Source organism: Agelaius tricolor, unplaced genomic scaffold, assembly GCF_023055355.1.
Source record: "Agelaius tricolor isolate 1412-34295 unplaced genomic scaffold, bAgeTri1.0.p SCAF_5, whole genome shotgun sequence".
NCBI classification, from domain to species: domain Eukaryota; kingdom Metazoa; phylum Chordata; class Aves; order Passeriformes; family Icteridae; genus Agelaius; species Agelaius tricolor.
This window is the reverse complement of record NW_027269265.1, coordinates 41,172,563-41,200,507: the sequence shown is the minus strand read 5'-3', so window position 1 is coordinate 41,200,507 and position 27,945 is coordinate 41,172,563. Positions and strand designations below refer to the sequence as shown.

At 40.3% G+C, this 27,945-nt stretch overlaps 2 protein-coding genes across 2 annotated transcripts in view; both read left to right on the top strand.

The window, feature by feature from the left end:
* Positions 1–6,951, top strand: part of HSD17B12 (hydroxysteroid 17-beta dehydrogenase 12) — an 80,856-nt gene extending 73,905 nt beyond the window's left edge. The window contains exons 10-11 of the mRNA XM_071427583.1: positions 4,951–5,100; positions 5,252–6,951. Of these exons, the coding sequence (XP_071283684.1) occupies positions 4,951–5,100; positions 5,252–5,356 (255 nt within the window). The 3' untranslated portion in view covers positions 5,357–6,951. The remainder of the gene's footprint in view (positions 1–4,950; positions 5,101–5,251) is intronic.
* Positions 6,952–8,285: 1,334 nt separating this feature from the next.
* Positions 8,286–27,943, top strand: ALKBH3 (alkB homolog 3, alpha-ketoglutarate dependent dioxygenase). Its single transcript, XM_071427582.1, has 9 exons — positions 8,286–8,415; positions 9,673–9,785; positions 10,946–10,980; positions 11,858–11,905; positions 13,497–13,600; positions 14,788–14,876; positions 17,729–17,938; positions 24,443–24,541; positions 25,068–27,943. The coding sequence occupies exons 1-9, from the start codon at positions 8,346–8,348 to the stop codon at positions 25,158–25,160; spliced, it is 861 nt and encodes a 286-aa protein (XP_071283683.1). The 5' UTR covers positions 8,286–8,345; the 3' UTR covers positions 25,161–27,943.
* Positions 27,944–27,945: the final 2 nt, after the last annotated feature.

The window sequence follows — 27,945 nt, the reverse complement described above, 5'->3', positions numbered from 1 at the left end:
GCAAGTTCCTTACAGCTTTCTCACCATTTCTGCCTGCTTGATTACTTCTACCTCCTCAGTGTCTTTCAAATTGTACTTACTACTAGCAGATTTAGCTCCACTATCAGACAGTTGTTCTTCAGTAATTTTCATCTACATGCAATGTAGCCCTCTCTCAGTCTGTCACATCACAGTCTCAAAATGAGACTCAAGGAACTGATAAAGTATTGCCCTTTCCTACATCAAGAGTATCAAATCTTCTGGGTGGACTTCCTTCCTGCTGAAGTCTGTCTACAAGCTGAGCCATAGGCCCCTTCAACACACAGCTTCACTGACAATAAAGATGGGATGAATTTGTGGGGGCCTGTGTTGTGGTACCACATCCAGCCTCTGTTTTCTGGTGTTTTCTTAGGCATAGCTGCTCATAAGTTACTTCAGTGTGAAGGTGCTTAGAGACAGATGCTTACAGGAGAAGGAGCTGTTACGTTCTTTGGGATCTGTTGTTTCTAGGTGCAGCCTTCTCCTCCTCCCCAGATTTTGTCTAAATAGTACTCTTAGCAGTTTGAGAGGAGAATGAAGGAGGAGCAAGAACTGTTTGTTGATGCCTATGGAGGAGTACCTGTTGAGACTGTAAAGGTAAATACCCCAGTAACTCATGATTGGATAAAGGCATTAAGCACAATATGAATGTACATAGTGTAGGAAAGGTTTTCTAGCTTTTGGGTATAGAAAAGCTAGGGAAAGGGTTTTTAATGTCTTACATTTTTAGGATTACAAACAAATGAAGAATTTAATCTAATTTTCTGTATTTTCAGTTATGTTTTCCTGTACAAAGCTTTACAGGTTGTGGTAAACTGTCTTTTTGTGACTCTGGTGTTGGCTTAGGATGCTGAATTCCTGACAGCACTGCTTTTTATCCCTTAAATGTAGAAGTGAATTGCTATTGAGTTATGTGGATCTGATTATCAATAGCTGTCACAGCTTCAATTTGTTATGCTAATTTTGTTGCAGGTCCATGTCCTTGTCCTCCTGTTTCAGCCTAAGTCACTATAAGCCACTAATTAATATTACAAGTACCTTCCTGTGAAGACTAGCTGACTTATCTCCTTCAATCCCTAAGGAAGATTGCATCCCTCTTAGATTTTTTTGAAGTACATCTCTATAACCTTCAGAAGCATTACACTTTTAATTCCAGACTTGCCCTTCCAGCTAGATCATCGTCATTGAAACCAGTTAACTTCTGCCATGCAATACCTGCAGAGTACCACTGTGTGAAAAGCAGAAACAAAGTGCTGGAGGGATTTTATCAGTTTCTTCATAGCAGCCTCAAGTATGTGTCTTGCTGAAGTGGATTACCATCTGTGGAAGCTTAGTTTTGATAGTGCTTTTGTTGTAGTGTAGCCATCTTTGGAATAAAAATATACTTTTCTGGCTGATAGGTCTGCTTAATTTTTCAGAAGCAGCACTGTAATAGCATAGGTTAAAACTTTGTGTGTATTTACATAGGGAAAAGAGGCATAAGAAAAGAAACAAGGAAGAAGGTGACAATAACTTTCCTCAAGACTTTCAGAAAGATCTCCCCTTGAAAGATTTCTGCAGACTTATGAAATTTTTGCTCTTTTAATATGTCTAGAAATATTGCTTGGTTCTTTGACCCTTTCTTTTACTCTCATTTTAAACTTCAGGTAGTTATTGGCATTGTCCCTCTGTACTTCATTACTATGCATAGTAAAAGCATAGTGCTAGGAACTTGAACTATCTGTTTTCTTTTATTGTATTCACTACATAAAATACTAGACCACAAATTCATGAAAATGTTCATTTAAAAGGATTACCAGAAAGTTTTCTACCCTAACCTCCTGCTCTCCCAGCAGCTGGATTGCCTAGCAATTAGCAGTGGGATTGCTGCTGTATTTAGATGCAGGTCATGGGCTAATTGTGGCTTTATGCAGCCAAATCTTGGAAACCTTCAAGGGCAGGGGTGCTGTGAGCTCTCTGGACAGTCTGTTTGAATTTTATATTGCTCTCCTAGTGAAAAGGCTTTCTCCCTAATGCCCAGTCTGACAGTCTACAGCCAAAATTGACAGTTGTCCCTCTTGTCATTTGATCAGGCATTACCAAGAGGAGTTTGGCTCTTATCTTCATAACTACCGTTGAAATAATTTTAGGTAAGGTGTCACCACCAGCTTCCTTTTCACAACACTGAACAGGCCCAGCTCTATCTCCAGGTATCCACAAAAGTTTGATGTCACCAAAGTGATGTTTACTGGCATTACCATCCTTCCTTCGAAAGCATTTTTGCTTTGCTGTTCAGCTTTCTATACAGATCAGCTTTGGTTGATGCAACTCTTCCGTTTCCCTTTTATGTTCCCCACTCTCCTTTTTCCCACATTGGAAAGGGAAGGAAACTTATTTGGCAACACTGGAGAGTTCAGATCTTTTTACTTTTTTAAAAGTAAGGTAAAAAAGGTGATAAAATTGTGTAACCAAGCTTTTCTGACTTTGGAGGACTTATGACTTAACTATTCAGGTCTTGAGATCTGACTTCTTACATCTAAATAATATTCAAGAACCCAATTTTGAGTGTGAGCCAATTTTAATACACATCAGAGCTGTAAGCAGTAGCAAATGTTTTAAGTGAGCAAGATATATTGTACTGACATAAGCTACTTTTCAGGCATGTTTTGAAACTATAGTGCAGGCTAAGCTTTCCCTGAATAAGGAGAGTTATTTGCCCAGGTAGTGTGGGTTATATCTGTTAGAATGTAAAATGCTGAAAGGCTTGAAGGAGTGATTTTTTAAAAATCTGTTATGCCTGTTTTAGATACAGTTCATGCATCTCTGAATTCCTTGTGGGAAGGAAGAAGGGGAGAAAACTAAATAGATTCAGCAGGTCTCTTGATATCTATTAAAATAAGGTCCAGTTAATATAAAGGTGGTAAATCTAATGTATCTGAAATTAAGTACCTGCTTTTTTGTTTTTGGGAGTGCATCTGGGAGAAGAAAAAGGTTGGAGTGTAATCCCATGTTTCTATGTGCCTTGAAGTCTGTGGATCAGTCCAGTAGTGCTACCATATGCTTGCTTTTTCAAGTATCCTCATGCACAATTGTTTGCCCCTTCATGCTATCCAGTGGTGTAACTGAGTAATGCAGTTCACTTCTGAAGTTGTTTTGAGCAGAGAAGGATAATAGATCACATCTATTGCTCCTTTCTTGGTGGGGATGTTGTAGAAATAATTTGGTGGTGAATAAGAAACTTAAAATTTTAACTTTTAAAAATATTAAAATAATAACTATTAAAAATATTTTTCAGATTGCATTTCTAAAATGCAGTCTGAAAAATAGATGCAGTTCACATTCTGGAGCTGAAATGAGGTACCTATGCTGCTGTGGTAGCAGAAGGAGTAGTTTTCTTATCCAAGCATTTGTAGCTTTTGGTGACTTTAAAGGCAGTAGTAGCTGCTTTCACTTCTGAAGTTTAGGTCTCCATGATTTTCCTTCCCATTTGAAAGTGGACTCATGTAGTAGATTACTGAAAGTCCTATTTATAGACAGAAGGGCACAGTTTTTATGTTCTCAGGTGAAGGAATGAGCAGACATACTAATGTTTCCTGTTTGTGGTGGTAAAATTTCTGTTGAAATGTGCACAGCTATGGCATGGATACACACTCAGTGAGAACTGAAGGGGCCCTTTCCCTGCTGTGCTGCTGTTGAAACAGCAGATGTTTCTGAATTCAGGCATGTGTGGTTGTTCTTTAAGAGACTAACATGGGAAGCAGGTTTACAAAATGTAATTTGCCCAAATAGACTCTTTTTTGAGACGATATTCTCATTTGGAGATGAATTAGCAGAAGTGGACACACTCTCAGGCACTTGCTGTTAAGGGATGGCAATGGGAGCACTCATAGATGGGCAGTAGTGGATGGATGTATTGAATCAGTGCTAGAGCCACTGACAGTGTCTTAGGAGGTCCTTGTAAAGTGGTGACCAAGTTCCAACCTCTCTAGGTGTGTTGAGTTAGGGTATGTTTAATATCTGTTTCAGGGCTGTAGACCAGGGCTTTTTTGATTACTTTTTTAGAGGCAAAAATTGAGGACACGTTGAAAGCGTTGCCAAAAGCACGACCATGAGGAAAGAATATTGCTTTCTACTGTACATGTGCATTTGCCTTCCTTCTCCAGCAGGGTGAGGTTGGGATAAGTGCAATGAGGTTTTGGATCCTCCAGGTCTATCTTGCCCTACCATGGACATGCCTTTGTTCTGTCAGCATCCCTCCATCAACATGTATCTATGCTGCTTCCTCTTGTTTCTCTACTACAGACACTTCTGAGACCTAACATAATTTTCTGTCTTGCTTCCAAACATGGCTATAAAAGCTCATTAACTGTCCTCTGTTTCTTGATCCTTCCGTCTTTTCACTCTGGTACTAATACTCTCCTCTGTCCTCTAAGCCCTGCTGTGGAGCTACAAGCTCCATGTTTCAAGTCTCTGGACATTCTTTTCTCCTTCCTCCTCCCACCTTGTACAGGTGCCGAACTGAGGAGCTTTTGCTGTGAAATTTCCTGTCTTGGGTTCTGCAGCTCCTTCCCAAACAAATGTTGGGGGGTTACTACAGAGAAACAACAGTACAGCATTTTCTATTAAACAACTGGAATGAAGTTTTGTGCTTACAAGGCCAATTGTAAGAATGGCTTTTCAACCCTACACTTGAAAGAGTGGGTTTTCTAGGGCTCCAGCTGGTGATGTTGACTGTCAGGAGACAACTGAACTATGTCCAAATATGACCCATGTGTTATCTAATTAAAAAGTTCTTGATCTTATATTGGGGTCCCATTGTGATCTTAGAAGTGAAAATAAGGCTGGCTTAAGCTAGAATTCAGTGTACAGATTATCTGATTTCCAGTTACATTTATGGATCTGTAAGTTATCTTGAAAGCATTCCCTGCTTAACATGAGTTTTCCTGTGTGCAGAGTGTTCTACCATATTATGTGGCAACAAAAATGTCCAAAATCCGCAAGCCAACCCTCGATAAGCCCAGTCCTGAAAGGTATGTCAGAGCTGCCTTGGGCACGGTGGGCCTGCAGTCCCAGACCAATGGGTACCTACCTCATGCACTCATGGTAAGTCACCTTGGAAAATGTGAGGATCTGAAATGTCCTTTGTGTTTATTATGGAAAAAAGAGTAATCAGTACAGGTTACAAAATGCTGAGACCTCACTCCCTTCTTTTATTTTTCTTGTTTTGTTGTTTTTTGTTTTTTGTTTTTTTTAGGGATGGGTCATCTCTCTTCTACCTACATCTACTGCCATTAACTTGATAATGAAAACAAACAAACAAATTCGGGCTCGTTATTTTAAAAAAATGAAGGAGAAGTAAGTGGGAAGCAACTTGATCTTGGGAACATGGGACTCCTGCAAGTTCCACACCATGCTGCAACATCAAGTAGACCTAATGTTTTAAACATCTCCAATCATAGGTGTGTTTTCTAACAAAAGAATAGTCTTGTTTTGAGGATACAGATGAAACAAGACTGTTGACTTCTAATATTGATTGAAAAATAGGCTTTATTTGTTTATAGCTATTATGAGGGGGGAAGTGCTTTGAACTAAAATTGCATTGTGCTTTACAAAATACTTTCATGGACTTGATCAGACATCATGCTCTTGAGGAACATCTTGGTTATATAGTGTCCATCATATCTATTCTTGTGCTCATGGGTGAAGGGCAGAAAAAGAAGCAGTTCTCATATATTCCTGTGCAGGTGGGCAGGAGAGGAAAGGGAGCATAATTATTTTAAAAGGTAACCTAGTACTATTTCCAGACTATTGACCTCTTGAAGCTCAGGTTTTGGATACTTGCAAGGATTCTGCACTATGAGTCAGCTCATGAGTGCTCCCCTGCTTACATGGTCCAGTGTGATTTTTTTTGGTTATGAACTTGAGGGAAATGGGCCAAAAACAGAAATAAATGTAATAGCTCATCTATAAATATATACATAAAGTAACACTGCAAAAAGCATTTAAAATCTTGGGTCTTGAATATGGATTCTAACTTTTCAGTAATATGTAATCTTCATGATTTGTAATAACATTTTTAAAAGTTCAGTGCCTGCTCTTTGTAATAGGTGGTGATAACACAATGTAGATAAATGTCACAAGTTACATGTTACATGCTGGTTGCTATGTAAAAGATTATGGGTACTTTAAATGCAGAGCTTGAAATGAGTTACTCTCCTTGTTAGCAACGGTGGTTTAAATTCTTTTTGAAGTTATGTATCAGTCTGTCTTTCTGGTGAGGTCTTTCAAAATGTGACTCCTGAATATTTGATGGCTTTAAAAATGAGAACCAGGAAATGTCTTAAAGAGTAGAACAGTTTTAATTTAATTGCATTACAATTAACTGATTTTTTTCATGGTTCTGTTCCAAAGTGGAATGTTCCTATAAGGCTCAAGTTACTTAACTCCTGGACACAGGGATCAGAGTACATGAGAAGTCTGCACTGCTGTTGTCTGTGTTTACCTACTCTTTATTAAAGATTTTGGTCTCTAACAATCCTTTTTATAAACATAAAATGTATAAAACTTGCAAGGCAAATGAAATTGCAAGCAGCTACCACTGTTTTCTGTGGTGACTTCCTATGGTTGAAGAGGGGAGGTTTTTTTCTGTCTTTCAAAGAATAATTTCAAGCTCTGATTTTGAAGTAAGCTGTGTTGCACTGAGACATGATTTGGGGCTAACATTTCTGTACATTGAAAAAACCTGAATACCGATGCAATGGTGCTGATCAAATCTGAGATGCAGATCCTATCCCTTAGTTTTCTTAATTTTTTGGAACAGGGATGGTGAAGTTGGTGGTATTAGTTCTCTACAAGCACATGATTTGGTTTGCTCTGGATGATGTGAAAGCATTGGACTAAAAAATCTGTATGTTTTTGACTTTGTAAAACTAATAAAATGGAAATTACTCTTGAGTCTTTAATGTGTTATGTTTTTCTTATAAAAATGTTTGCGGGTACATTGTCCTTTATTGTGAGTAATAACAATAAAAATTACTCTAATTTACATGCCAAAACCAATGCTTATATTAATTTGTTTTCCTGGCTGTCATCTACCCCCTATCTGGGGTGCTTTAGGCACAGCATCTCTATCCAGTTAAGGTAGGTGACTCTCCTGCTCTCCTCTGCACCGACTCTCACCTTGAATACTTTATGTGCAGTTTTGAGTGCCACAATATAAGATACAAAGCTCTTGAAGAGTGTACAGAGGACAACTGAAGATGGTGAAGGGGCTGGAGGAGAAGCCTTGTGAAGAGCAGTTTGAGGTGACTTGGTTTGTTCAGCCTGGAGGAGACTGACAGGAGACCTCATCACGGTCTTCCTCACAAGGGGAGGTGGAGTGGCAGACACTGATCCCTGTGGAACCAAGGGAACAGCATGAAGCTGAGTCCGGGGAGGTTTGGGTTGGATACTAGGAAAAGGTTCTTCACCCCAAGTGCTTGGGCACTGGAACAAGCTCCCCAGGAAAGTAATCATGGCACCAAGCCTGACAGAGTTCAGGAAGTGTTTGGCCAACACTCAAAAAGCACATGGTGTGTTTTTTGGAGCTACCCTGCGCAAGGCCAGTAGCTGAACTTAAGATGATCTTTGTGGATCCCTTCCAATTCAGGATATTCTATGATTTTACAGTGCTGATGCTTTAAATAAGCAGAATACAAATTTTATTAGTACTGTGAAGCTATTAATAAACATTTATTTCCAGTTAACAATTTTCTAACTACTGAAGATCTTTAGAAAGGTATGCAGAGGGAACAGCATGCACATCCAGCTGGCACAGAGGGAGGCACCGAGGTAAGGAGGTTCTCTGAGCGCTTGGTCCCTTTTCACATGGTGTCAGGCTGCAGGTTGGGTTCCCACTCTCATGCCCTGAGGTCTTCTATTTTCCAAGCTGCAGCAGGGCATCACTAAACTATTTTTTTACCTAAATTTTATTTACACTTTAACCTAAATTACCTCGACTTTGATTTTGAATGTCTGTTCACCTCAGCGATGGAGGTAATGTCCATTTAATAGCTGTCCATGTCCTTGGGACTACCCTGGGCACCTGTCAGAAAACAGGAGGGGGTTTCTGGTGCCTTCAGCCCCGTGCCTTGCTGGTTCCAAGAATGTTTTTCTTCCCGGCGCCGTGCAAGACCCGGGCTGCGTTTTCATCCCCTGTTGGAACGGGACAAGCAGGGCGGGAGGCGGCTCGGGCGCGGGGCACCTTTAATGGAAGCTCAGCCCCTGCGTGCGCGGCGGGCGGGCGGAGCCACGGCCCCACGGCCGGGCCTAGGCGCGGGCGGGGCTCGGGGCCCTGGGCAGGGCCGGGCATGGCGGAGCGGCGGCAGCGGGCCCGGGTGCAGGGCGGCTGGGCCGGCGTCCCGGCGGGGCGGCCCGCAGGTAAGGAGCGCTCACAGCCGCCCTTCCTTTCCTTCCCGACGGCCTGGGCGCGACGGGGCGAGCAGCAGGCAGGGGCGCCGGTCTCCGGCTGCACTTTCCGACCGCCCTGCGCGGGCCCGTTCTTCCCGTTCCCGTCGGTAACTGAGCTGCAGGTGTTCGAACCCAGTTTTTCAGTGGAAATTTGCGCCTGTGCCCCCGGTGCGGCGATTTTGGCTGCGGAACGCAGGGTGCGGGTGTGTGCTGAGGCGCACGGGGAGGTGAGCGCGTCGGGCGCACCTCCGGCAGCTCCAATGGGACGAGTGGAGTTTGGTGCAGGGGACTTCTCTAAGAACAGTCAGCCGCTTCTTATCCATAAAACGCGTTATGTGCCTTCGTTTGGCTTGTCACGGGGAAAACATTCTAAAACAAAGAGAAGTAGCGAGAAGGGATGGAGTTGTAGTGTTTTTAGCAAACACTGAAACCAAAGAGTGCAGAGGCAGAGGAGCACTTTGAAGGTTTCCAGTCTTGCAGGAGGGACTGGTTTGTTTTTGTGAACATGCTCAAAACATGTTCCACTCATTGATTCTAGTTTCCATAAAGCTCCCCTATCTCTGCAGACTGAGCATTCTAGGCAAGCTGATTTTTTTTAAATCATGAAAGAGAATAGCCAATTATTTTGACTTATGCATGTGGCCTCAATTTTCTGTCACAGGTGCATTTCATTGTTTCTATTCCTAAAGGGATTTAAAAAAAAATCCCCATTGAATTACACAGAGTGAAGACTGTGTTTCAGGCCCATTTTAAAGCTTGTTTGCATGCATAAATAAAACACCTGAAGTAGTGTGCCAAAGTTGCTCTTCTGCTTTCTCCCTGGTTTAAAAATTCTGTTTTAATAAAAATATTTTTGTCTTTTCTTTTTTTTTTTTCCCTAAGAAAAGGAATACAGAGGGAAGCAGCTTAGCTGCATGGAGCAATTTCTGCTGGTGTGTGATAGGTGTTTGTTTTAGAATTGAAAAGTTATAGATGTCATCCTTTCAGATAAAAGTACGTTTTCAGTTTTGTTTGTGGAAACAAAATTAATAACAAATAAATAATAAATACATATAAAAAATCAGTTCCTGTGCAATTTTGACTCTTAGGTTTGGCAATTTCCTGAAGTCTCTGTGACTCATAGGAGAATACTCCAAGGAATGATTCTATAAGTTTTTCCTAACTATATTTTTTAGTATGGTGATACTCAATTCATGTGATCTTTTCTTCCTTCTTTCTTTCTTTTAGCACCAAAGGCACCTGTGGCCAGCAGCCTTGCCCTTGCAGGTACAAGGCCAGCATGGAGACAGAAAGATCAGCCTCACACTCAAAAGCAATTTGTCTTTGAAAAGCCATCAGAGGTAAAGCTTACAGGGTAACTAGCAGAATCTTATCTGTTATAAAACTTCATATGGCAGGTAACAAGGTAACAATTATTTGAGAATATAGTTAGTTGTTTAAAATCTGAGCTGAGCTTTGAGCTTTTGCTAAGCAGAGTTGGCAATTGTTTTGTGTATATGGGGAAAAGAACTTGGTTATGGTCCCTCTGTTTAGCCTGTTCAAAACTACTCTTTTATAGAGAGCCAAAAGAATATGTTTTACTAAATATTCAGTCTGCAATGTCCTAAGCACATTTGAGCTCTTCTTGTTTTCCTCAGGTGGGGTGTCTTGTCTTAACTTGTTAAAGGGGAAGAGCATGGTATTTGTTTTGTAGACTTTATGTCCCATCAGCTGATGAAGGATATTGTGCTCTATGCAGCGTATGGAAACTTCCTTGATTGGGGAAAAAATAATAATGAGCTCTTCTTTCTAAGCTAGACCTATTTAAAAGGCTGTCATCTAGGCTTGGAAGACTTGAAGATGGCCTGGGAAGATTCTCTTTCCCCCGTGGCAGAGACCTGCTATCTGTATAATACTATATTTTGATGCTCTTGTTGCCTCAATGCAGTAACTCCTTGCAAATCAGAACTGTACTGAGCTCAGAGAAGAGCAGCATAAATCCCTTAGACAAGCAGAATGATAGCCAAGGCTGGATTAAACTACTCTGTCTCTTAACAAAATACAGCTATCTCAGCTGTGCAGACAGCTTTACAGTGTAAGCTCCTGCTATGTCTGATCTTTCATGTTTTGCTCATTTGACTGAGACCTGCAGTTTGTTCATGTTTCTTAGGGTTGTTCTGAAATTTTCCTTACATGAGGATATTTTTATAAATATAAAAATAAGAATTTTCTTGATTGCAGTTGATAAATATCAAGTATTGTGATGTCTAAATAATTTAGAAATCAGTGTCCTTTAGGGGGCAGTTGATGGCTAAAAACCAGCCTGCAGTGGTAGCTGCATTTGAGAGTTTCTGGGGTGAGGAGGGAGTGGCTGAGCTGTTACTGCTTCCCTCTTGCCCTGAGGTGTGTTTTTCTCACTGGCCACACAGTGTGTGGCTACACAGAGTCACTAGAGATGATGTTTGACTGGAGAGTGCCAGGTACTTTAATATTCACTGTGTACTGTCTCGTTGCCTTTCAGGTGGAGCGCAGAGTTCCAGAGGCAGGTGTGATAGAGTGAGTACCCTGCTGATTTCTCTGCACCTTTACTGTTGTCATGGTCGGGAAGAGTAGAAACTGTGGACTTTTAACCCTTTTATCATGAGCTGAATGTGTTATCAGGAGAGCCCAAGTCTGTTAACTGGTTTTTATGCCTTTTGTATAGCTGGCAAGCCAGTAACCATGAAGAGTTGAACATTCTGGTTCAGCACAATTGCCAGTATGTCTCCTTTGTTAGCAGTGTACATTTTTCTGGGACAGTCCCAGTGTAAACTGTGCTAGAAATTACTTACTCTGGAATATACCAGAAATATAGCTGGTATGGCAGCTTCTTTCAGGACTCAGAGAAGTAGCTGATAGTAAGTTTCATAGTGAAGCTGGGTATTTGTATGTCACTTACCCTTTGTGTTGAAATGGGGATCTTCCCACGATAACTTTGGCATGAAGCGTGACAAAGTGTGGTGCTGTATGGTGGAGTTAGAGATACTGAAAATCCAGCTTGGCTCAGTTTGGCTGTCTTGGTAGAATTTTCTTTCTCAGTGTATCTATAAATGCAAACATAGTGAATCTGAGTGCAGTCATGTATGTTTGTCTTCCTTAGGTTCCCTGTGACATCCCTCTTATGTTTTTTCCAAGAGCCCTGAAGCTGTACAGAGTCTTTGGTGAAGGGAGGGACAGAAAGTACACACAAACTCATTGGCTTCTGCAGCGCACCTTGCTGCCTTACTCTGACCTTTATGTCCAGGACATTAGTTCTTCCCTTTTCTAACTTTCTTTTCTCTTTTAAAGAAAACTTTCCCTAGTCCAGGCCTATAGCAATTCTAGTCTGTGCTGCTCAGTCTAAGATAATTTCTTGTTTGTCTTTCTGATGGCTCTTTCCTTTCTACATCCTCAGCAAGCCTGGTGTGTATGAGCTCAGCAAGGGACCCACTGGCATTTCTAGGTAAGTGGATGAAATGTGAATGGTTTTTGCAGAGTAATGTGGTGGTACTCAGCTTTCTGAAGTCCAGTCTCTGCAGAGGGTTTTGACTTCCTCAGCTGCACATGGCACTTCTTGTGCATCATCTGTCTAGAGTACTTCTGGAAGTACTTTTGAGTGGCACATAGCAGGGCCTGAGATGGTTCTGAGCAGCACTGAAGAGAAGAAAAAGAAACCTCTTGACCTATCATGTGTACTGCATCTGGTGCTCTTTCCAGAATAAGGACAAGGGGCTCTGTCCATTTGTGTCATGATTCACAGTAAGTTGCTGATGAGAATTTGGATCAGTATTCCTGTTTTAGCAAATGTGTGATGTCTGTTGTACAGTTAAGAGCAGCCCAAAACTTGTAGCTGTAAATTGGAATTGTTTTAAATAAATCTAATGAAAGCATTTAACTTCAGGCAATTCTGGTAACCTCAGGATTGTCCCTTGTGCTTATATGCCATGCCTTAATTATTTCAGCTTCAGGGCACTTCAAAACAAAACCTACTTGTTCTGTGATTCCTACTAACTAAAATACATTTTACCTTGCTGACTTAGCTGCAATATCAGTATTAAGCCTCTTCTTTTGAATTTTATAGGTTTTTATTAATAGTGGGAAAAATGCCAAGGACATAGTAATTTTTTGTGCATTTATTTAATTTCTTCTGATTATTATATTATTTTATTTTTGTGCCTTCATCTTAGTTTCTTCTGAAGATGCAAATAAATCTTTAAAGTATTTTGAAAAGTAAAAGTTTTGACCAGCTGGAAGGAGACAAGATACACAGTCAGCTGGGTTATCCTGCATTTTTCTGGAGTTTGTTTTCATAATACACTGATGGAATATATATATTTCTGGAAAGTTAATAATCACATTTGTGTATTTTTTAACTCTTTTACTATATACTCTTACTGTGACGTCTTTGGGGCATGAAGTACTTGTGAGAGTAAACTGCTGTTAGCAGCATTCCTACTCTGCAGCCCACCACAGTGGTTGTGATTCTTGGGTGACCTTTAGTCCAATCAAGATATTAGATGTACATATCGAAATGAAAAAATAGGAGATGTTTAATACTGTCCTTATAGGAGATGTTAAATACTTTTCCTTATGCTTTGAAAAAGAGAACAAAAATGGCAGTAGGGATAAAGGGCTGTCATATTCTAAGTGATGTGGAGATGGTGAATAAATTATTTACTTAATTTTGATTGTAATGCCATAATCAGGTCTATCTGATTTATCAGATGTGAAGTTAATAACAAGCAGAAGGATGCCATTTTTCACAGCATATGGCTCATTCTGGAATTCATGGTATGTTGCTGGTTGTCATATGTTTTATAAGTATTGAAAAGAAATTACATTCATTTGGTGAGGGTAAGACTCAACAGGAGCCCTTCTGTTCTTTCCTTCACATCTGCTTTTGGCTGTGGTCAGAAACGGGGTACTGGGCTTTGACTTTGGATATGATGCATTGCAGCCATTTCTAACTCCTTTGGGAATCCTGGAAATGAAAATTTTTTCCCAAAGCAGATATAGAAGTGTATATTCCTTCCATTTTTCTTTTTCATCCTTAGGATTCATTTGATTCCTGGCTTTATTGACTCAGAACAAGCAGACTGGATGTTTGAGCAGCTCCTCCAAGACATACCCTGGGGTCAGCGCACTCACGTCAGGCAGGGTAAGGAGTGTGTGACCACCTTTTCAGGTCATTCACAGGTCAATTCCATACCAGAATCTGTGCACTGTTAAGAATTGGTTTTCATTTTCAGTGTTACCACTTCTTCAAGTTTCCGTGCAGGTTTTCCATGCATATCTGAAGGCTACTGCAGCTTACTTTTCAATCTCTAATATCATGTTACTATTGCCAGCTAAATGAGATATTTCCAAAATAAAATCACCTGTCTTAAAAATCTTGGAATTTTACTGTTTCTTCTGTCATTTCCAGTTCTTTTTCTTACTCATTTTTTAAGATTTAGTCTGGCCACTATCACGCAATCTTCCAGCAATACTTAAAAACTGTGTTCTTGGAGGTTTCTTTCATGAGGTATATTTTTGCCTCTTTTACTGAAAATCCCAGCAGAGCATGTTCATTTTCCTTTGGCTTTAGTTATTGGTTGCAATATGCAGTAGGTGAAGAGGCTGCTATTCTGGATTTGTTCACTTAGGGGCACCTGTTCTAGCCAAATTTTGCTTTCAGTCAGGAACTGATGTAAGATAATGTATCAGAGCAGTTACTGGATGGGACTGGAAACTGTCTTCAACCTGTGTGTTTGTTGGCTGGCAATAAAGGGACAATATAATGGAGAATGGTACCTGTCAAGCATGAGAAATAGTTGCCAAGATAGTCTTTTCAGAAGCCAAAAAAGTATTTTTAACCTTTGTGTTACACCACAGAGCACGAACACATTTGACAAAATATTGTGTCCAGCCTTGCTTCATTTTGTTTCTGTGGTGTCCCAAGGATGCTACAGTCCTTTCTACTTCACCCTTTCCAGTGCATCCATCTGCATCTTGCAACTTAGGCCAGCCTACTGGGCACCAGAACCAAGTCAACTTAAAGCAAGATAAATGTTCAGTTTTGTTTGCTATCTTTAACTCATCCAGTCTCTGCTATGTCTGGCATTTAGGGGTAAGAAAATTGATATGTTTCCAAGATTTTGGCAAGGTAATTCCTCCTGCAGATGTACACCTGATTTTGAATAATTTAATTCCTACACTTGAGTTCATTATGTTAAGGGGCTGCTTTTTTAACTTTAGGTAAATGGACAATATCTTTTTGATCAAGTTTCTTGGCAGAATGGCATTATCTTTCCATTTTGAAATCATTTGCTAAGTCAACTGAAAAAGTCTTCCTGGTTTTTTCAGAAGTATCTTTTGAGGAACCACGGCTTACATCCTGGTATGGGGAACTTCCTTACACATACTCCAGAATAACAATGCAGCCAAATCCAAATGTATGTATATGATTGTATGTGTTTTATTATTGTCTACAGAGAAATCCTTTGCAGAGGTCAAGAGACAAAATTTCCCTCTATCCTCTATTCTAGCTATCTAGAGAATCTGTTAGCAGCAGATTCTACTGGCATGTGGTCAGTTTTATACAATACACTTTATGAGGGAGTTGACTGAGAGCAGCGTGATTTAGTTGTCAAATATTGTCAAAAGGAGGTTACTACTCTAGAGTTTAAAGTTTTGCTTTGGGTTGCTGTAGCTTTGTACAAAACTCTGAATTGCTCTGTGTGACTTATTCCAAGCATCTTTGTATGGCAGATTTTACTGCCCACAATAATACTGATTTTTTTGCTGTAAAGATACCATAATACTAATTACTGAAATAGTTACTTTCAGAAACACTTAAGTTCAATACTGCTTAAATGAAAGTTTAGGCATATTTTGGTTCCTATGTGGATGCTATGAAATTCACACATCTGTGAGCTGCTGAGCAGCTCATCTGCTTAGCAACTCCAGATTGTAGCATGTAATTTCCCACAGTGTTTTGGAAGAGTTAAAAGCCTTCTAAGTGACTCGGTGATGTTTTGTTCATGTTTTCTCTCCCTCCCCCTCTCTCTCTCAGCCTGTTGTCCCATCAGCCTGTCTCTTGGTATTGCTTTGTTTAAAATTTCCACAGCAGTAATTAGGTGTCACTGTTGAAAGCTGGATAGCATGAGAGGAAGGTGTCCCAAGTCCCAGAACTGCTGCCAAAGTGGGATGTTTGGGAAGAGTTGGAAAGGCACTATTTAACATGATGAGTTGTGAAGATTTCGTAGTCTCAAAAATACTGTAGTTAAAAATTCTATGGTCTATGGAACTTCTGGTGGAAAAACAAGCATTTCTTTAGCACTCATTTGTGAGTACTGTTTCAGATGGGCTTTTCTGAAAGCTGAATGGCTTTAGGGATTGGAAGGGCCCTCACAAAATCATTCTGTTGTACACTAATGATTTAAATCCAGTTCAGAACTGCCTGTTGTGAAATCCATTGCTGTTCAGAGATTGGATAGAGCCCATATACCCTGAATTCAATGTTTCATTTCAGTTTGCATCAAGCTCTGAGTTAGCACTCATTGAGCCACTGGCTTGTTTCTCTCATCCAAAAGGTACAAGGCCTAAATGAATCACTCAGGCTGTGGTTCTGTCTTTTATTCTGGAATATTTCTGCTTTTTACTGAGAGGAAGAAACTCAAGCAGGCAGTGAGATGCACTGGAGAAGTTGCATAGCTGGAAGCCAGCCCTTCCCCAGCTGGAAGTTGCCCATAGGCAGATCTATGGGTACACTGCACAGGGGCACTGATATTTCACACAGCTTTGCAGGTGGGAGTACCTGCAGCTTAGAAGAGTAGGGGTGGTGTAAAAGTACAGTCCCTACCTGTACAATAGGATTTCTAGCACAAAAATATCTTGAGCAAAATGTAATTTAGTGCACAGCTTAGCCAAAACTGATTATTCCCTTAAACACTTGATCTGTAGGAGTAATTAGTTTTGTGTCCCTCCTTTTTTTTGTTTGGTAAGAATTGGTGTGATTGCAGCACTTCTAGATATAATCCAGTGTTTGTGCCTCAATGATTTTTGTTATTAGAAAATGTTTTTCTGTAAGCAGTGATAGAGTTGTTTCAACAAAACTACTTCCACTGCTGCAGGTTTGTAGTGGGCTTTCAATTACATTGTAAAATTCACTGTATGGTAACATGTTAGTGATACATACTTCTGTGATGGGAGTTGAAGAAATATAGTCCTGGTTGGTCACTGAAAAGTGCCCTCAATAATTCTTGTTGGACTCCTCTGCACATTCAGGCAGCCCAGTTGCAAAGCAAACTTTTTTGGGGTGGTATTACTGCTTTTCAGTTATGTTCCATAACTGCAAGCTGTGTTTACCTAGAATTAATTAATCACATGATGATTAATTGTTGAAGGCATGACTTAGCTGGAAATACCCAGTAGAGAAAGATGGTATGTTGAGGCTCCTGCAGTGTAACCAATAAGTTAAATACCTGTTAAATTTGAGGAAGCTTGGAAAGAAGGTAGTTCAGCCTTGTTTTTTTTGAGATGAATACTAGAAAATATTCTCAGGTGTCTGTTGCTTTTTCTGTCAGTGGTGCACTGGGAGATTTGGAATCAGTTTCTTATCCTCTCTTGCTCTCTGTTTCTGCTTACATAATGGGCAAAAATTCTGGCCTACATTGCTTTGGCTTTTTTTTTTTTCTTTATATATTTGTGAAGTTCTTAAAAGCACTCTGACAGATGAAAGTCATGATGTAACTTCATAACATTAAATAACTAGACTGAGTTGTAATGGAATGTACAGGGCTTCCCTGGGCTGTGGGCTCAGCAAGGTGTTAGGGATGAAATCCAGGAAGGGATGAAATCCAGGGCCAGTGACATTGGTTTTGAGACCCACTGAAGAGTTACAGTGTTGAAGTTAAAACCCCAAGAGGTGATGAGTTGAGCTCAACAAGCTGTGTTAACAGAGTGGGGACAGAAGGCTGTGCTATGCCAACCATTTCCTCTTGTTCTCTGTCAACAGCTGCAGGCAACTGAGAGCAGTGTCATTTAGTCACTGATTGCCTCCATTAGTATGAAGGGCAGTCTGGCTTCAGAGTTTTAAGAGACGATTTAGTATTGAGTGATGGGTAACGTGCGAATATTTCGCAGAAAGCTCCACCCATTCCTCTTCTCGTCTAAAAATATCATCAGAATTGCTGTAATTTGTTTGATTTAAAGTTTATTGTGAATAAAGTGCGGTGTATTTTGTTTCTTGGTGGTTTTTGCCTTCTGTTCCTGGCATTTACATTTGCCTCTGTGCCGATTGCAGTGGCATCCTCTGCTGAGCGTGCTGAAGGAGCGCATTGAGGAGTTCACTGGCCACACCTTCAACTCTCTGCTCTGCAACCTGTACCGAAGCGAGAAGGACAGTGTGGACTGGCACAGTGACAACGAGCCATCGCTGGGGGAAAATCCTGTCATCGCCTCACTCAGCTTGGGCGCTACTCGGACCTTTGAGATGAGGAAAAAACCTTCCCCTGTGAGTGTTCATACCACACTGAGAGACTCTCAGAGCTACTAACAGGTTTATTGTTTTCCCCGTTTAAGGAAACTTAATTACTAAAGCATTTCTAAGTTAATGAAAGCACAGCTTGGAAAGTTCTGTGGAATAAGTGTAGGGCTCAAGAAATCTCTCGCATGGACCGTGACATTCTGAGGGTGGGGATGGGAGCACTCTAATATAATGTGCAGCAGTGTAGTGTAGTGCTGCAGTGAATTGAAACCTGGGCAGCCTTCTGCCCAAATAAGGGCCCTTTCTGGTACTTAAAATGAAATCAGTGATGCTGGAAGTGGACTTAAACTGTGCAAATGAATCAAAGAGTTGCATTTTCTTAAACTCAGGACAATGTTATGTAATGCAGAGTGTACATGGGGTGAAGAGTAGTTCTGACTACTCTTGTAAGTAAAAATCCTCTTGACAGTGTTTGCACTTTGATGTGTGTGTATTCAGATTGAGGGACAGTGAACAAAGGGAAGAATTTCTTTTCCATGAAATGCCTTGGAAGCTGTCACATCATACTGGCAGGCTAAACAGAGATCCTCTACTTGGATAAAGAGACCTGTGGAATATCCTTTTGGGAGTTAATTGGTGACTCAGTAGTCCCTTTCTAGATAAAGTGTTGTGCTTGAGAGTGCTTTGTTTATAAGCCAGCTTAAATTTCCCAGTTTGTATTTATCCAAGTAAAGGATTCACATGTGTTGAGAATACAATTTTAGGGTGTCCTGTTTCAGATTAATTTTCTGCTTGTGCAGTCTTTGACACTTTGGAAAGAAGTTTGCTAGCTGCTTGTGTTGCTATTTATTCTGAGTAGGTAGTACAGAAAGCAGAGGTGATAATTTTAACAGCATACAGGAAAACTCTCTGCTGACATACTGAAGCCTGCCCATCAAGAGTCACCTTGGGTCACCTAGTCTGAACAGAAAAGGTCAGAAATTGAACCAGAAAACAAAGAGTTTGTAGTTTTCACCAGATCTCCAACTTGTAAATTCTTTGTTGCCTGAAGTGAATTTAATCTTGGTCCCTGAGCATGAGATCACATAACCAGTCTATTATGTCAGTGAGCATAGCATGAGTAAGTATCCCTGATGCTGTGTTGATAATAAAATGTCAGCTGGAAAGTTTATTCCTCTAGAAAACTGTAAATGGTGCTTGGATTCATTTTAGAGGTCCCCGTGTTCCCCATCAATCAGAACAGAATCAGAATAAAATACACTTAAACTTTATTATAAACTTTGCAAGTTCTCTCTTAAAAATCAATCCTAGTTCTTGAGTAAGATGCCTTTTTTATAGATTTTCTGAAAAGACACCCACTATTAGCAAAGGGGAAATTCAGTCTGTGCCATTTGTACTTGACTGCCTTGTTTGAGCTGTACTGCACGATTTCTTCCCTTTTCTTCCAGAGATGGATGGTTTTCTATAGATGTATCCCTCAAGCTCTCCTCTTTTTTTTTTTTTTAACACCTTTGACCTGATATTTCTGACTAGCTGAGTCTTGCTATGAAGTGTATCCCTTTTGCAAGTGACATATCTTTTTTCTGAGGTAGAATCCCCATGTGCAGATCTTTGGAATAGTTGCTTTTAAGTGTGTCCTGTGCCTGAGGGAATTCATACTTAATAATTACATGGCACACATTATGTATTCTTTGCACATTCCCAAAGACTTAAGTTTCCTCAGAGCATCCTATGACAATAGATGCTTTGCCAAATAGGAGTTACAAGAGGCTCTGATGGAAATTACAACCTTTCAGGCTGTACTAAATAAGTAATTTCCATACCCTATTGTACTGTAGTGTTCTCTCTTTCATTAAGAGAAAGTTAAAACTGGTTGTAGATCTTTGAAGTTTGATCATTCCTTTTTTAAAAAGCAATTTACAGGAAGAGGAATGTAATCTAGGGAAAAGGAATTAATATTAACAGTCATCACAGGCATTCAGGCTCTCCCTGGTTTCAGTATCAGCCAGTATCAGTACATTGAGTTTTCCAGAGTTAGCCTTCATTGAGGAGGGAAATAGAAAGTAAATCCTTTTCCTCCCAAAATGAAACCTGTTTGAGGGCACACTGTGCTATTTCAGATTTTAGGGTTTCAAAGACCTTCATTTCCCTCTGTTCTTGTAAGTGCTTTTAAGTATTTTGAGATGAAAGATAAAATGAACATACAAGATGAGACCATCACTTATGTTAGAACATCACTGTGGATAAATGGTCCTAGGAAAAAATACGGTTTCCTGTGTGGGGCCATGTATTGAGTACAAAGCTGAATGTACCACAATACATAGGCAGCTTGAAGGGCAGTTGAAGAGTGCCAGATCAGAGCCTTCAGAGACTTCAGTTCATGTTGGTATCTCTACAAATATTTTCTAGATTATCACTTGAAATGTGGATGAGCCTGATAGTGAATAAAATCCTGTTTCTGTAATTGAAAAGATGACCAGTAGTGTTGATGGGTTGCATTTTCTGTACATGTTTATGTGAATTTTGACAATTGTCTGTTAGTAGTTTGCTAGTGTTTATATAAGTCACTCTGAAACAATTACACAATCTGAAATCTTTTTTCACTTGGCAAAAATGAAAAGAAAGTTACTTAGGTTCAAGTGGGTTTTTTTTATGATCCTGAAAATTGTTCTAGGGTGAGGTAAGGAAAGGTTCAGTCCTCTGCTTTTCTTTTTGGTGAGCACTGTACTGGGTAAGTCTTCATCATAGAATAGAGGGTAAAGGAGTGCAGAGACATGCACAGACTATTTATATCTTCTTAACCAAGCATTCTTTGTGGATAAGTAGAAATAATTCTTACTAGGATTTCAGCCCCTGTGCATGTTAAAAAAGCTGCAAATACATTTCAGGTGTAAATTCATCACTGGAATAAGGAGACTTCATGGGAATTAACATGACTCCAGCAACAGTTTTATTTTGCCTGCTGGAATTTTTAAGCATTCTTTTTTCTAAATACAGCCTCTTCTGTTTATTTGGACCAATTACATGATAGCAGCTGGTATTTTTCCTTTGCTTTAAATGGTTTCTAGGGTTTTTTGGATGCCTACTTCATGGTTAAAAGTCTACAGTGATGTGGCTTCTTCTATTTTCTTCTTCCAGTTCCAATAATTTACTTTAACCTTGCTCCTGCTTTCTTGTTCCTCCTGCCTCCATCATTGTAGCTCCTGCCTACACTGAAATCAGGAGAGAAGTGCTTTGCTTTGGAGCTGTGATTCATACACAGTTCACACAGCTCCTGTTGAGTCAGTGAGTCCTCGTGTGCTTGCCTACAGCCTGAGTGTCACCACTGTGGCACTGTGACCTCCTCCCATTGCCCACACAGCCTCAGCCTCCAGGCCCACCTGGACATGACTTCATACTGCCAGTGGAGAGGAATTGGTTTCACTCTGTGGGATGGGTGTTTCTGGTACAGCCTCACCACCATTTCTACTATTGCTTGTTCACTGCTCAACTCTGAGACAGGGCCAGGTTATCTGACTGTGTCCTCCTGAAAGCTGAGTGGGGGCAAGGGCGATACCTGATGTCCTGCCTTCCACTGGGAGGTGCCCTGGGACAGGGTGGGTGCCATAGGGACAGCTGGGTGGTGATCCAGAATGGCCATGTGAACTGGGGAGAGAGTTATCCAGCTGTCTGCTTGCCCTTCTTCCATCTATAACCAAGGAAACTGATGGCTGCTGGGAAAGGAGGGAGCTTCACACCTGTTAGACAATAGCGGGATGTTCTGGTGTTCAGAGAGTCAGCCTTGAGATGGGTCTGTCCTTCACATGAATCCCTGAAGCACAGTCCTTTTTTCCTAGCAGAAGGTAAAGCTCTCCTAGTACTTCTGGCAAGAGCAGAAAAATAACCCTTTGTGTCATAACAGACCTAATTGAAGATGAATGTGGGAATCTGGAGCATGGTATAAGCAGGGATTCAGACCAAGATATGAAGCAGGTTAAACTTTCAGATTGGCATCAAAGACAGTGGCATCACAGATTGGCATCACAGACAGTGGTGGCTGCAGTGGAGGAGGAGGTGTTGTCCACCAGCAGTGGCAGGCTTGAGAAGCTGTAGGCAAGCAGAGGGGAAGAAGGGAGTGCTCAGCTGCAGGACTGAGGGAGTCTCAAGTTAGGCCTGTGTAGGCAGACCAGTGCATTATGTGAGCAAAGGGCAGTAGAACTGATACTCATCATTACTGAATCTGTAAGGAACTGCAGTGAGGATTTTGTCAGAGACAGTGAAAATAGACATGTTCAATGCAGAAGTACTGGTAGGTGAGAATACTTTGCTGTGGAGGAGGATGTTTACACAGCTGGTGCTAGAGATGTATACTGGAGAACAGGGATACAACCAAGATGAAATCTGAAAAATTCAAGATTTGAACTTTTTGTAAGGATGATGCTCTTGGTACTTGGTAAATAGGTGAAGCAGAAGACTAGAAGCCAGTATTCTCCATGAAAAATGCTGACTTTTGAAATTGAAAATGATTTTGCATCATTTGCCTGTATGAATACATTATTATTTATACATTCTTCTACAGGATGTTTCCATTTACTTTTTCTTATAATAGAAGATTCCTCTACACTGTCCAGAAACCATTTCCTACAACTATAGCAATGAACTTTACTGAGACTTAAGAAACAAACTTGGGTGATTTATATAGATTTGTACTAAATCTTTTCTCTTTTTGATTTTCAACAAAACAACCTTGATGGAGTCCAGGAATTCTTACAGAGTTTGTATTCACAGCTTCCCATCAACTCACACTGAGCTTTCCTTACTTATTAACTGTAGCTCCTGTAATCAAGGATTTTTTAAAAAGTTTAACCAATGTACTTGGATAGTGTAAAGCTTGGATTGTATTGAATGTGTAACTCAAGATTATGAAAATTCTAATATATAAAAAGCAGAACAGTTGCTTTACTATACCTCTTTTTGTAAGCAGGTGGGTTTGTGGTACATATATAGAGTTACAAAATGAACATAAAGAAGTCACCTGATGCACTTTCCATGTTTGTTACCAGAAAGTCTTTTTCACCTTCAATGCCAAAAATAAATTTTCTTCATAAACCTCTTGACCTCTGAAAGTCAAGTGAGTTTTCTGTATGTCTGACATCAGCTCTAAGAATAAAAGTTCTGAAAGGAGCTTTGGTTGACAGTAATGGCACATAAGAAAGTAAGAACTTTTTATTTAGCTTCACTGGCTTTGCAAAGCAAATGGAAATAATAATCTCTTTTTCTAAGTAAAATGGAGTTCAGAGATGTCCCATTTAAACCAGAAACTAATTGTTGTTTTTACATACTGACTTTTCTAAGCCTAAAGGATGTTTTCTCCTAAATCATTTATCTTAGCAGAATTCCTTTTTAATTAAGATGAGCAAAGGATAAAAATAAGCCCACTGTTGTCCATCACAAAGTGAAATGATGTAATCCTCTGAAATAGAAAGTATGCATGCAGTGATATTTCTCTGCTTTTCCTCAGCAGTCATGTTTATAATACCTATTTTTGAATTTTTTTTCTCGTTTCCACTGACGATAAGAAAATGTTTCCTGGTACTGACTTGATACCAACCAAGCTCTTTGCATTTCAGGAAGTGCAGTCCTTTTTCTCTATGCATCTTATTTATAAACACACACACACTCCTTGGTGGTTTTCTGAAAATCAAACTGTTTTAGTTTAGGACATAATTTCTCCAGTATTTGTTACTCTACCCCATTATTTTGAGCTTTTCAGCAAGCTGTGAACTTTTATAAGGACAAACCTCCTTCAAGCTGGACTGCTACACACTGAGCAATGTATAACTCTGATTTAAAGTTGGAAAGGATAGTGCAGAGCAATAGAAAGTTGCTGCTCCCACTCAATGTGGCATGTGTGAGACCACTGCTGGGGTGTGTCACTATGTCTAGTTGTTATATTTGAGTTTTAAAATACTTGCACATAATCTAAAGGCTTAACAAAAGTTTGCAAAATGTTTGCCTTTTAGTTTGGCATTATGTTTTGCTTAGTGGTGATTAATACAACTTGTTTTACCATATATTATAGGAAAAGAAGATTTTTTTTTAAAATAAGAAAAACTTATTCCAGCAGCTAGTGCCATAGCAGCATGTAATGTTGTAACAAGAGAAATTCAGAATAGCAGGAAGATGTTACTTTTGATGAAGTAGTTAATTGTTGGACAACCACTATAGGGTGGCTGTTGCAGCATGTCTCCACACTGAACTGTTTAAGATGTTTCCACAAGGTTTGCACCCTCACTCCAGAATTTTGCACTAAATCCAGGAACTAGTTGTTGAACTTTACCTGTGGCATCTGGCCAGTGAGATACAGTGGCTTCTTTTCATCGTTAAAATGCTCGGCTCCTGGGCTTTGTATGAAATACAGAGAGGTTTACTGAGACCTCTTGATCTTGGAAGAGCCTCCTCCCTCACAGGCATTTCAAGCTCTGCTGGAAAGGACTGGTTTTCTAGCAAATGCACATGCCTGCTTCTTCAGTGTCTGATGTTTCTTTTTAGGAAGAGGACGGAGACTATACTTATGTGGAAAGGATTAGGATCCCACTTGATCATGGGACTCTGTTGGTGATGGAGGGAGCCACCCAGGAGGATTGGCAGGTAAGAACTCCTTGGCACTGTTTATGTGCTTTACTTGCAGTGGAGTTGTCCAGATCTGCTGAGGCACTCCCATGAAGGTATGGGACATTGTGCTTCCAGTGGCACAGTTGTTTTCCAAGGCATTGGTATTACTTTCTGCCTGAGAATTTGAAAGCACCCACAGAAACAATGGGTTTGCTTTCATGTGCCAAGTAATGCAGTAGGAATCAGTTCAGCATTAAAGTTCAGTGACGAAGGTTGCAGCCTGCAATGAAAAGAACAAAATCAATATAGAAATTTAGAATATCAAAAGTTGTAACTTAATAAGGAAGTCTACAGTAATGTACAAAGACTTCTTGTTTTCAGTGGCCCTGAGCAGGCTGAACCTTTTTTTTACCTTAGCTAAGTGTTAAGAAATATGAATAAAAAGCCATCACAGGAAATGAAGGTTTTAGTCATTGTTTAATTGTTTGATGACTTGTATTTTAAATGCACAAGCTCATGCCTTTTTTTTTTTCTTTTTCCCCCCCTCTAATGCCACTTACAGCATCGAGTGCCTAAGGAGTATCATTCTAGAGATGAACGAATAAACTTGACATTTAGGATCATTTATCCAGAACCTGATGGAGTTTGGAAGTGAAGAGCCACTTTGGACATTGTTGGATGTACACCCACAGCAGATCTAGAGCCTTAGATTGCTAGAGATTTAAAGGAAGCCTTACAGAAACAGAGTTCCCTAAAGTCGTGGGGAAAAGAGTTGATATTATGAAGACCTTTGGCAATCAGAAGCTGCCTGTGTTATGTGGACAGAAATTATATGTTACTAGATGAGACTAAATCACAGGCTTTAAGTTTTTGAGCAGTTATTATTCTTAAAAGAGCACAAAGCAGGTGAAAGATGTGAGAGGTCCCAACTGGAGCAGACAGATTCAGTGAGCACATAGTTTGCACCTTGTCTTGTCTCTCCTTTACTCCCAAGTTGTGATCTCTGTTGGAAGTAATGACAAGATGGGATTCTGGGATGTAAAGCCACCTCTGGGTGTTTGTACAGAAATGAGAAAGCTGCACTTGGGGATGATCTCTGGGTATTACTCATTTCACCAAAGGGTGGTGCAAACACTGCTTTTAATCTGTAGGTTGCAGGGTCTTTTCCAGTTAAGCAATCAGTTTCATAACTTAAATAACTACTTGAATTATACTGGTGTCTAGTGGAACAGAGGGTCAAGACTCTCTTCTGCCATGCACTCTGTGGTCAGACTTTATCTTCACTGTTTATCCATGTAGACAGGACAAGGCAAAGGCAAGCAACAGAGACATCTGACGACCCTGCTTCTGGGTCAGTGCATTTTGCATTAAAGAATATCACTCTTGAGCCTCTCTTATCTCTTGAGCCTCTGCTGCCACAGATCAGCAGTCAGCACCTCAGAGCAGATTCCAGGCTGACTTGCTGGAATCCTTCAAGCTTGCCTGCTGCAACTCACCTGCTGTTGGGAAGCAGTGGGCTCATGACTGGAGTCTGGATGTTAAGTCAGGAGTGCTGCCTATGTGATTAAGTTCTTACTGCAGCTAAATATCATCACTGTACAGGATCAAATCATAGGTTTGGTCCATCTTCACTGCCTGCCTGCAGTAGGATCTAAGCACAGGTAAATACTCTATGCCTTGCAACACGTTAACTTTGTTAAGCAAGCTAATGTCCATCTTCACTGTAAGAATAAATTGGTGTTGGGAAAATATCTGCATTTTCTTAGCCAGCATTTGTCGTGGTTTCAGTTCTTATTTGGTGAGAGCAGTCAAGTTATTAATACTTAGTTATGCCTATGTTTTAATGTTATTGATGACATAAAAGACATAAATGTTGAGCCATTTCACTCCCTGTGGTCTGAAATTGGGCAGAATAATTTCCCAGAAACAGCTTCTCTACCTAAACCACCATACATTATTCTTCTAAAATGAATGAATGTTACTATAAAACTTAACTTCATTATCTAATTATGTCTTTACTTTCATCCCAATTTTTACAGAAATGTTTTTGGAGTATTTTAATGTTATTTCCTTGCATTTGAAACTTTTGTCTAAGCTCTGTGATACATTTCATGGGAATCAGAGTTGAAGGAGGCAGACACTTTCATATTTACTTTCTTTGGGTCATTGGAGCTTTGTGCACATCCCTGTGTGTGTCCAGGTTTGGCAGTCCTGACAGAGTGGGTGTCCTTAACCAAGGGACAGTGCTAATTTGTCAGGGTACTCTGAGAAGGCAACACTCTTGCCCGTATCACTTCATACAAGCTCCATTTGTTTTAACTGTGTTAAGAGCAGCCAGGCTGCAAGAAAGAGTAGGAGATGGGGATGAGTTGGAAACTTTTAAACCCCCAAACATCAGCTTGTGGAAATTGCAACTCATTTGAATTCAGTGAATCTATGGCATATAACTAATGGCAGGACCCTGGAGGCTGATGCTGTTGTGGAAAAGCAGTTTTTTACCTCCTTTTCTTGGTTTCAATTTGTCATGTTAGCAAATTTTGGTTTAGTTTCTTTACTTCCTTTGATTTGGGAAAAGACCAAGATTTCCTCCCGAGAAGTGAAGTGATTTATAGGAGAAATGTTCTATCCCCCAGCGCTCCTTTTGTTGCTGGAGACTACTGCATTCTGCTTTCTCTCACGTGTCAGCTTCACTGTATCCAAATCTGTTTGACAGTGAGGGGAAGGCATATGGCATCATTCCCCAGCCTGTCCTGTGTGTACTGGCTGCAAGGGGAACACTTGGCCTAGGGGACAAGTTTCTTTGTCAGCTGGGAGCTTGTGGTCCTTCCTTCCTTCCTTCCCCCACCTCTTGGCCAGAACAGTCAGCTAGCCAGGTAGCACAAATTGCAACCCCCTGCCTGCCAGGACAGCAGGAAATGGCTTTGGGCAGAGGAGATCCCAGCCCAGGACTCCTCAGGAGACCTTTCTGCAAGGACTTTCTTGTCGGTAGAAATTTGTTCCTGAATGCTACAGGCCCTCCTGCTGAGTTCTCAAAATGGATGTGCACAAAAGTGAGATTTGAGAGTTCTTGAGCAGGTGGTGTTCTCTTGGCACCTAAAGATTTTTCACTAGAGACCAGGGCAACGTGCACGTTTCTTGTGCTGTTGTTCAGCTGTTTCTGCTGTTGCAGTCAAGTGCAAAGGGCAGCGTGTTTAGGATGGTAAATATGCAGTTAGGTTCTATTCTTTAACTTAAAGATAGGTGGAGAAACCTTTCCCCGAGTTACATGGATTTGAAGACAGTGCTTCTAAAAATGTCATCCAAAAGAATTACTTTCCAGTTTAAAAGCTTGCTTTCTTCCTTCTCAGGACTATTGTGAGATTCTCAGCCAACAACTTTTTGAAAAATAATTTAAACTCAGAGTACACTAAAGTAAAATATACTATTTATATGTTCACAGA

Bases quoted from the DNA above. Each gene is read 5' to 3' on its own strand.
- ALKBH3 (XM_071427582.1), top strand. From the start codon at position 8,346: ATGGCGGAGCGGCGGCAGCGGGCCCGGGTGCAGGGCGGCTGGGCCGGC. The intron at 13,601-14,787 runs GTAAGGAGTGTG...TGGTTTTTTCAG, and splicing joins GCGCACTCACGTCAGGCAGG to AAGTATCTTTTGAGGAACCA. The intron at 24,542-25,067 runs GTAAGAACTCCT...TGCCACTTACAG, and splicing joins CCACCCAGGAGGATTGGCAG to CATCGAGTGCCTAAGGAGTA.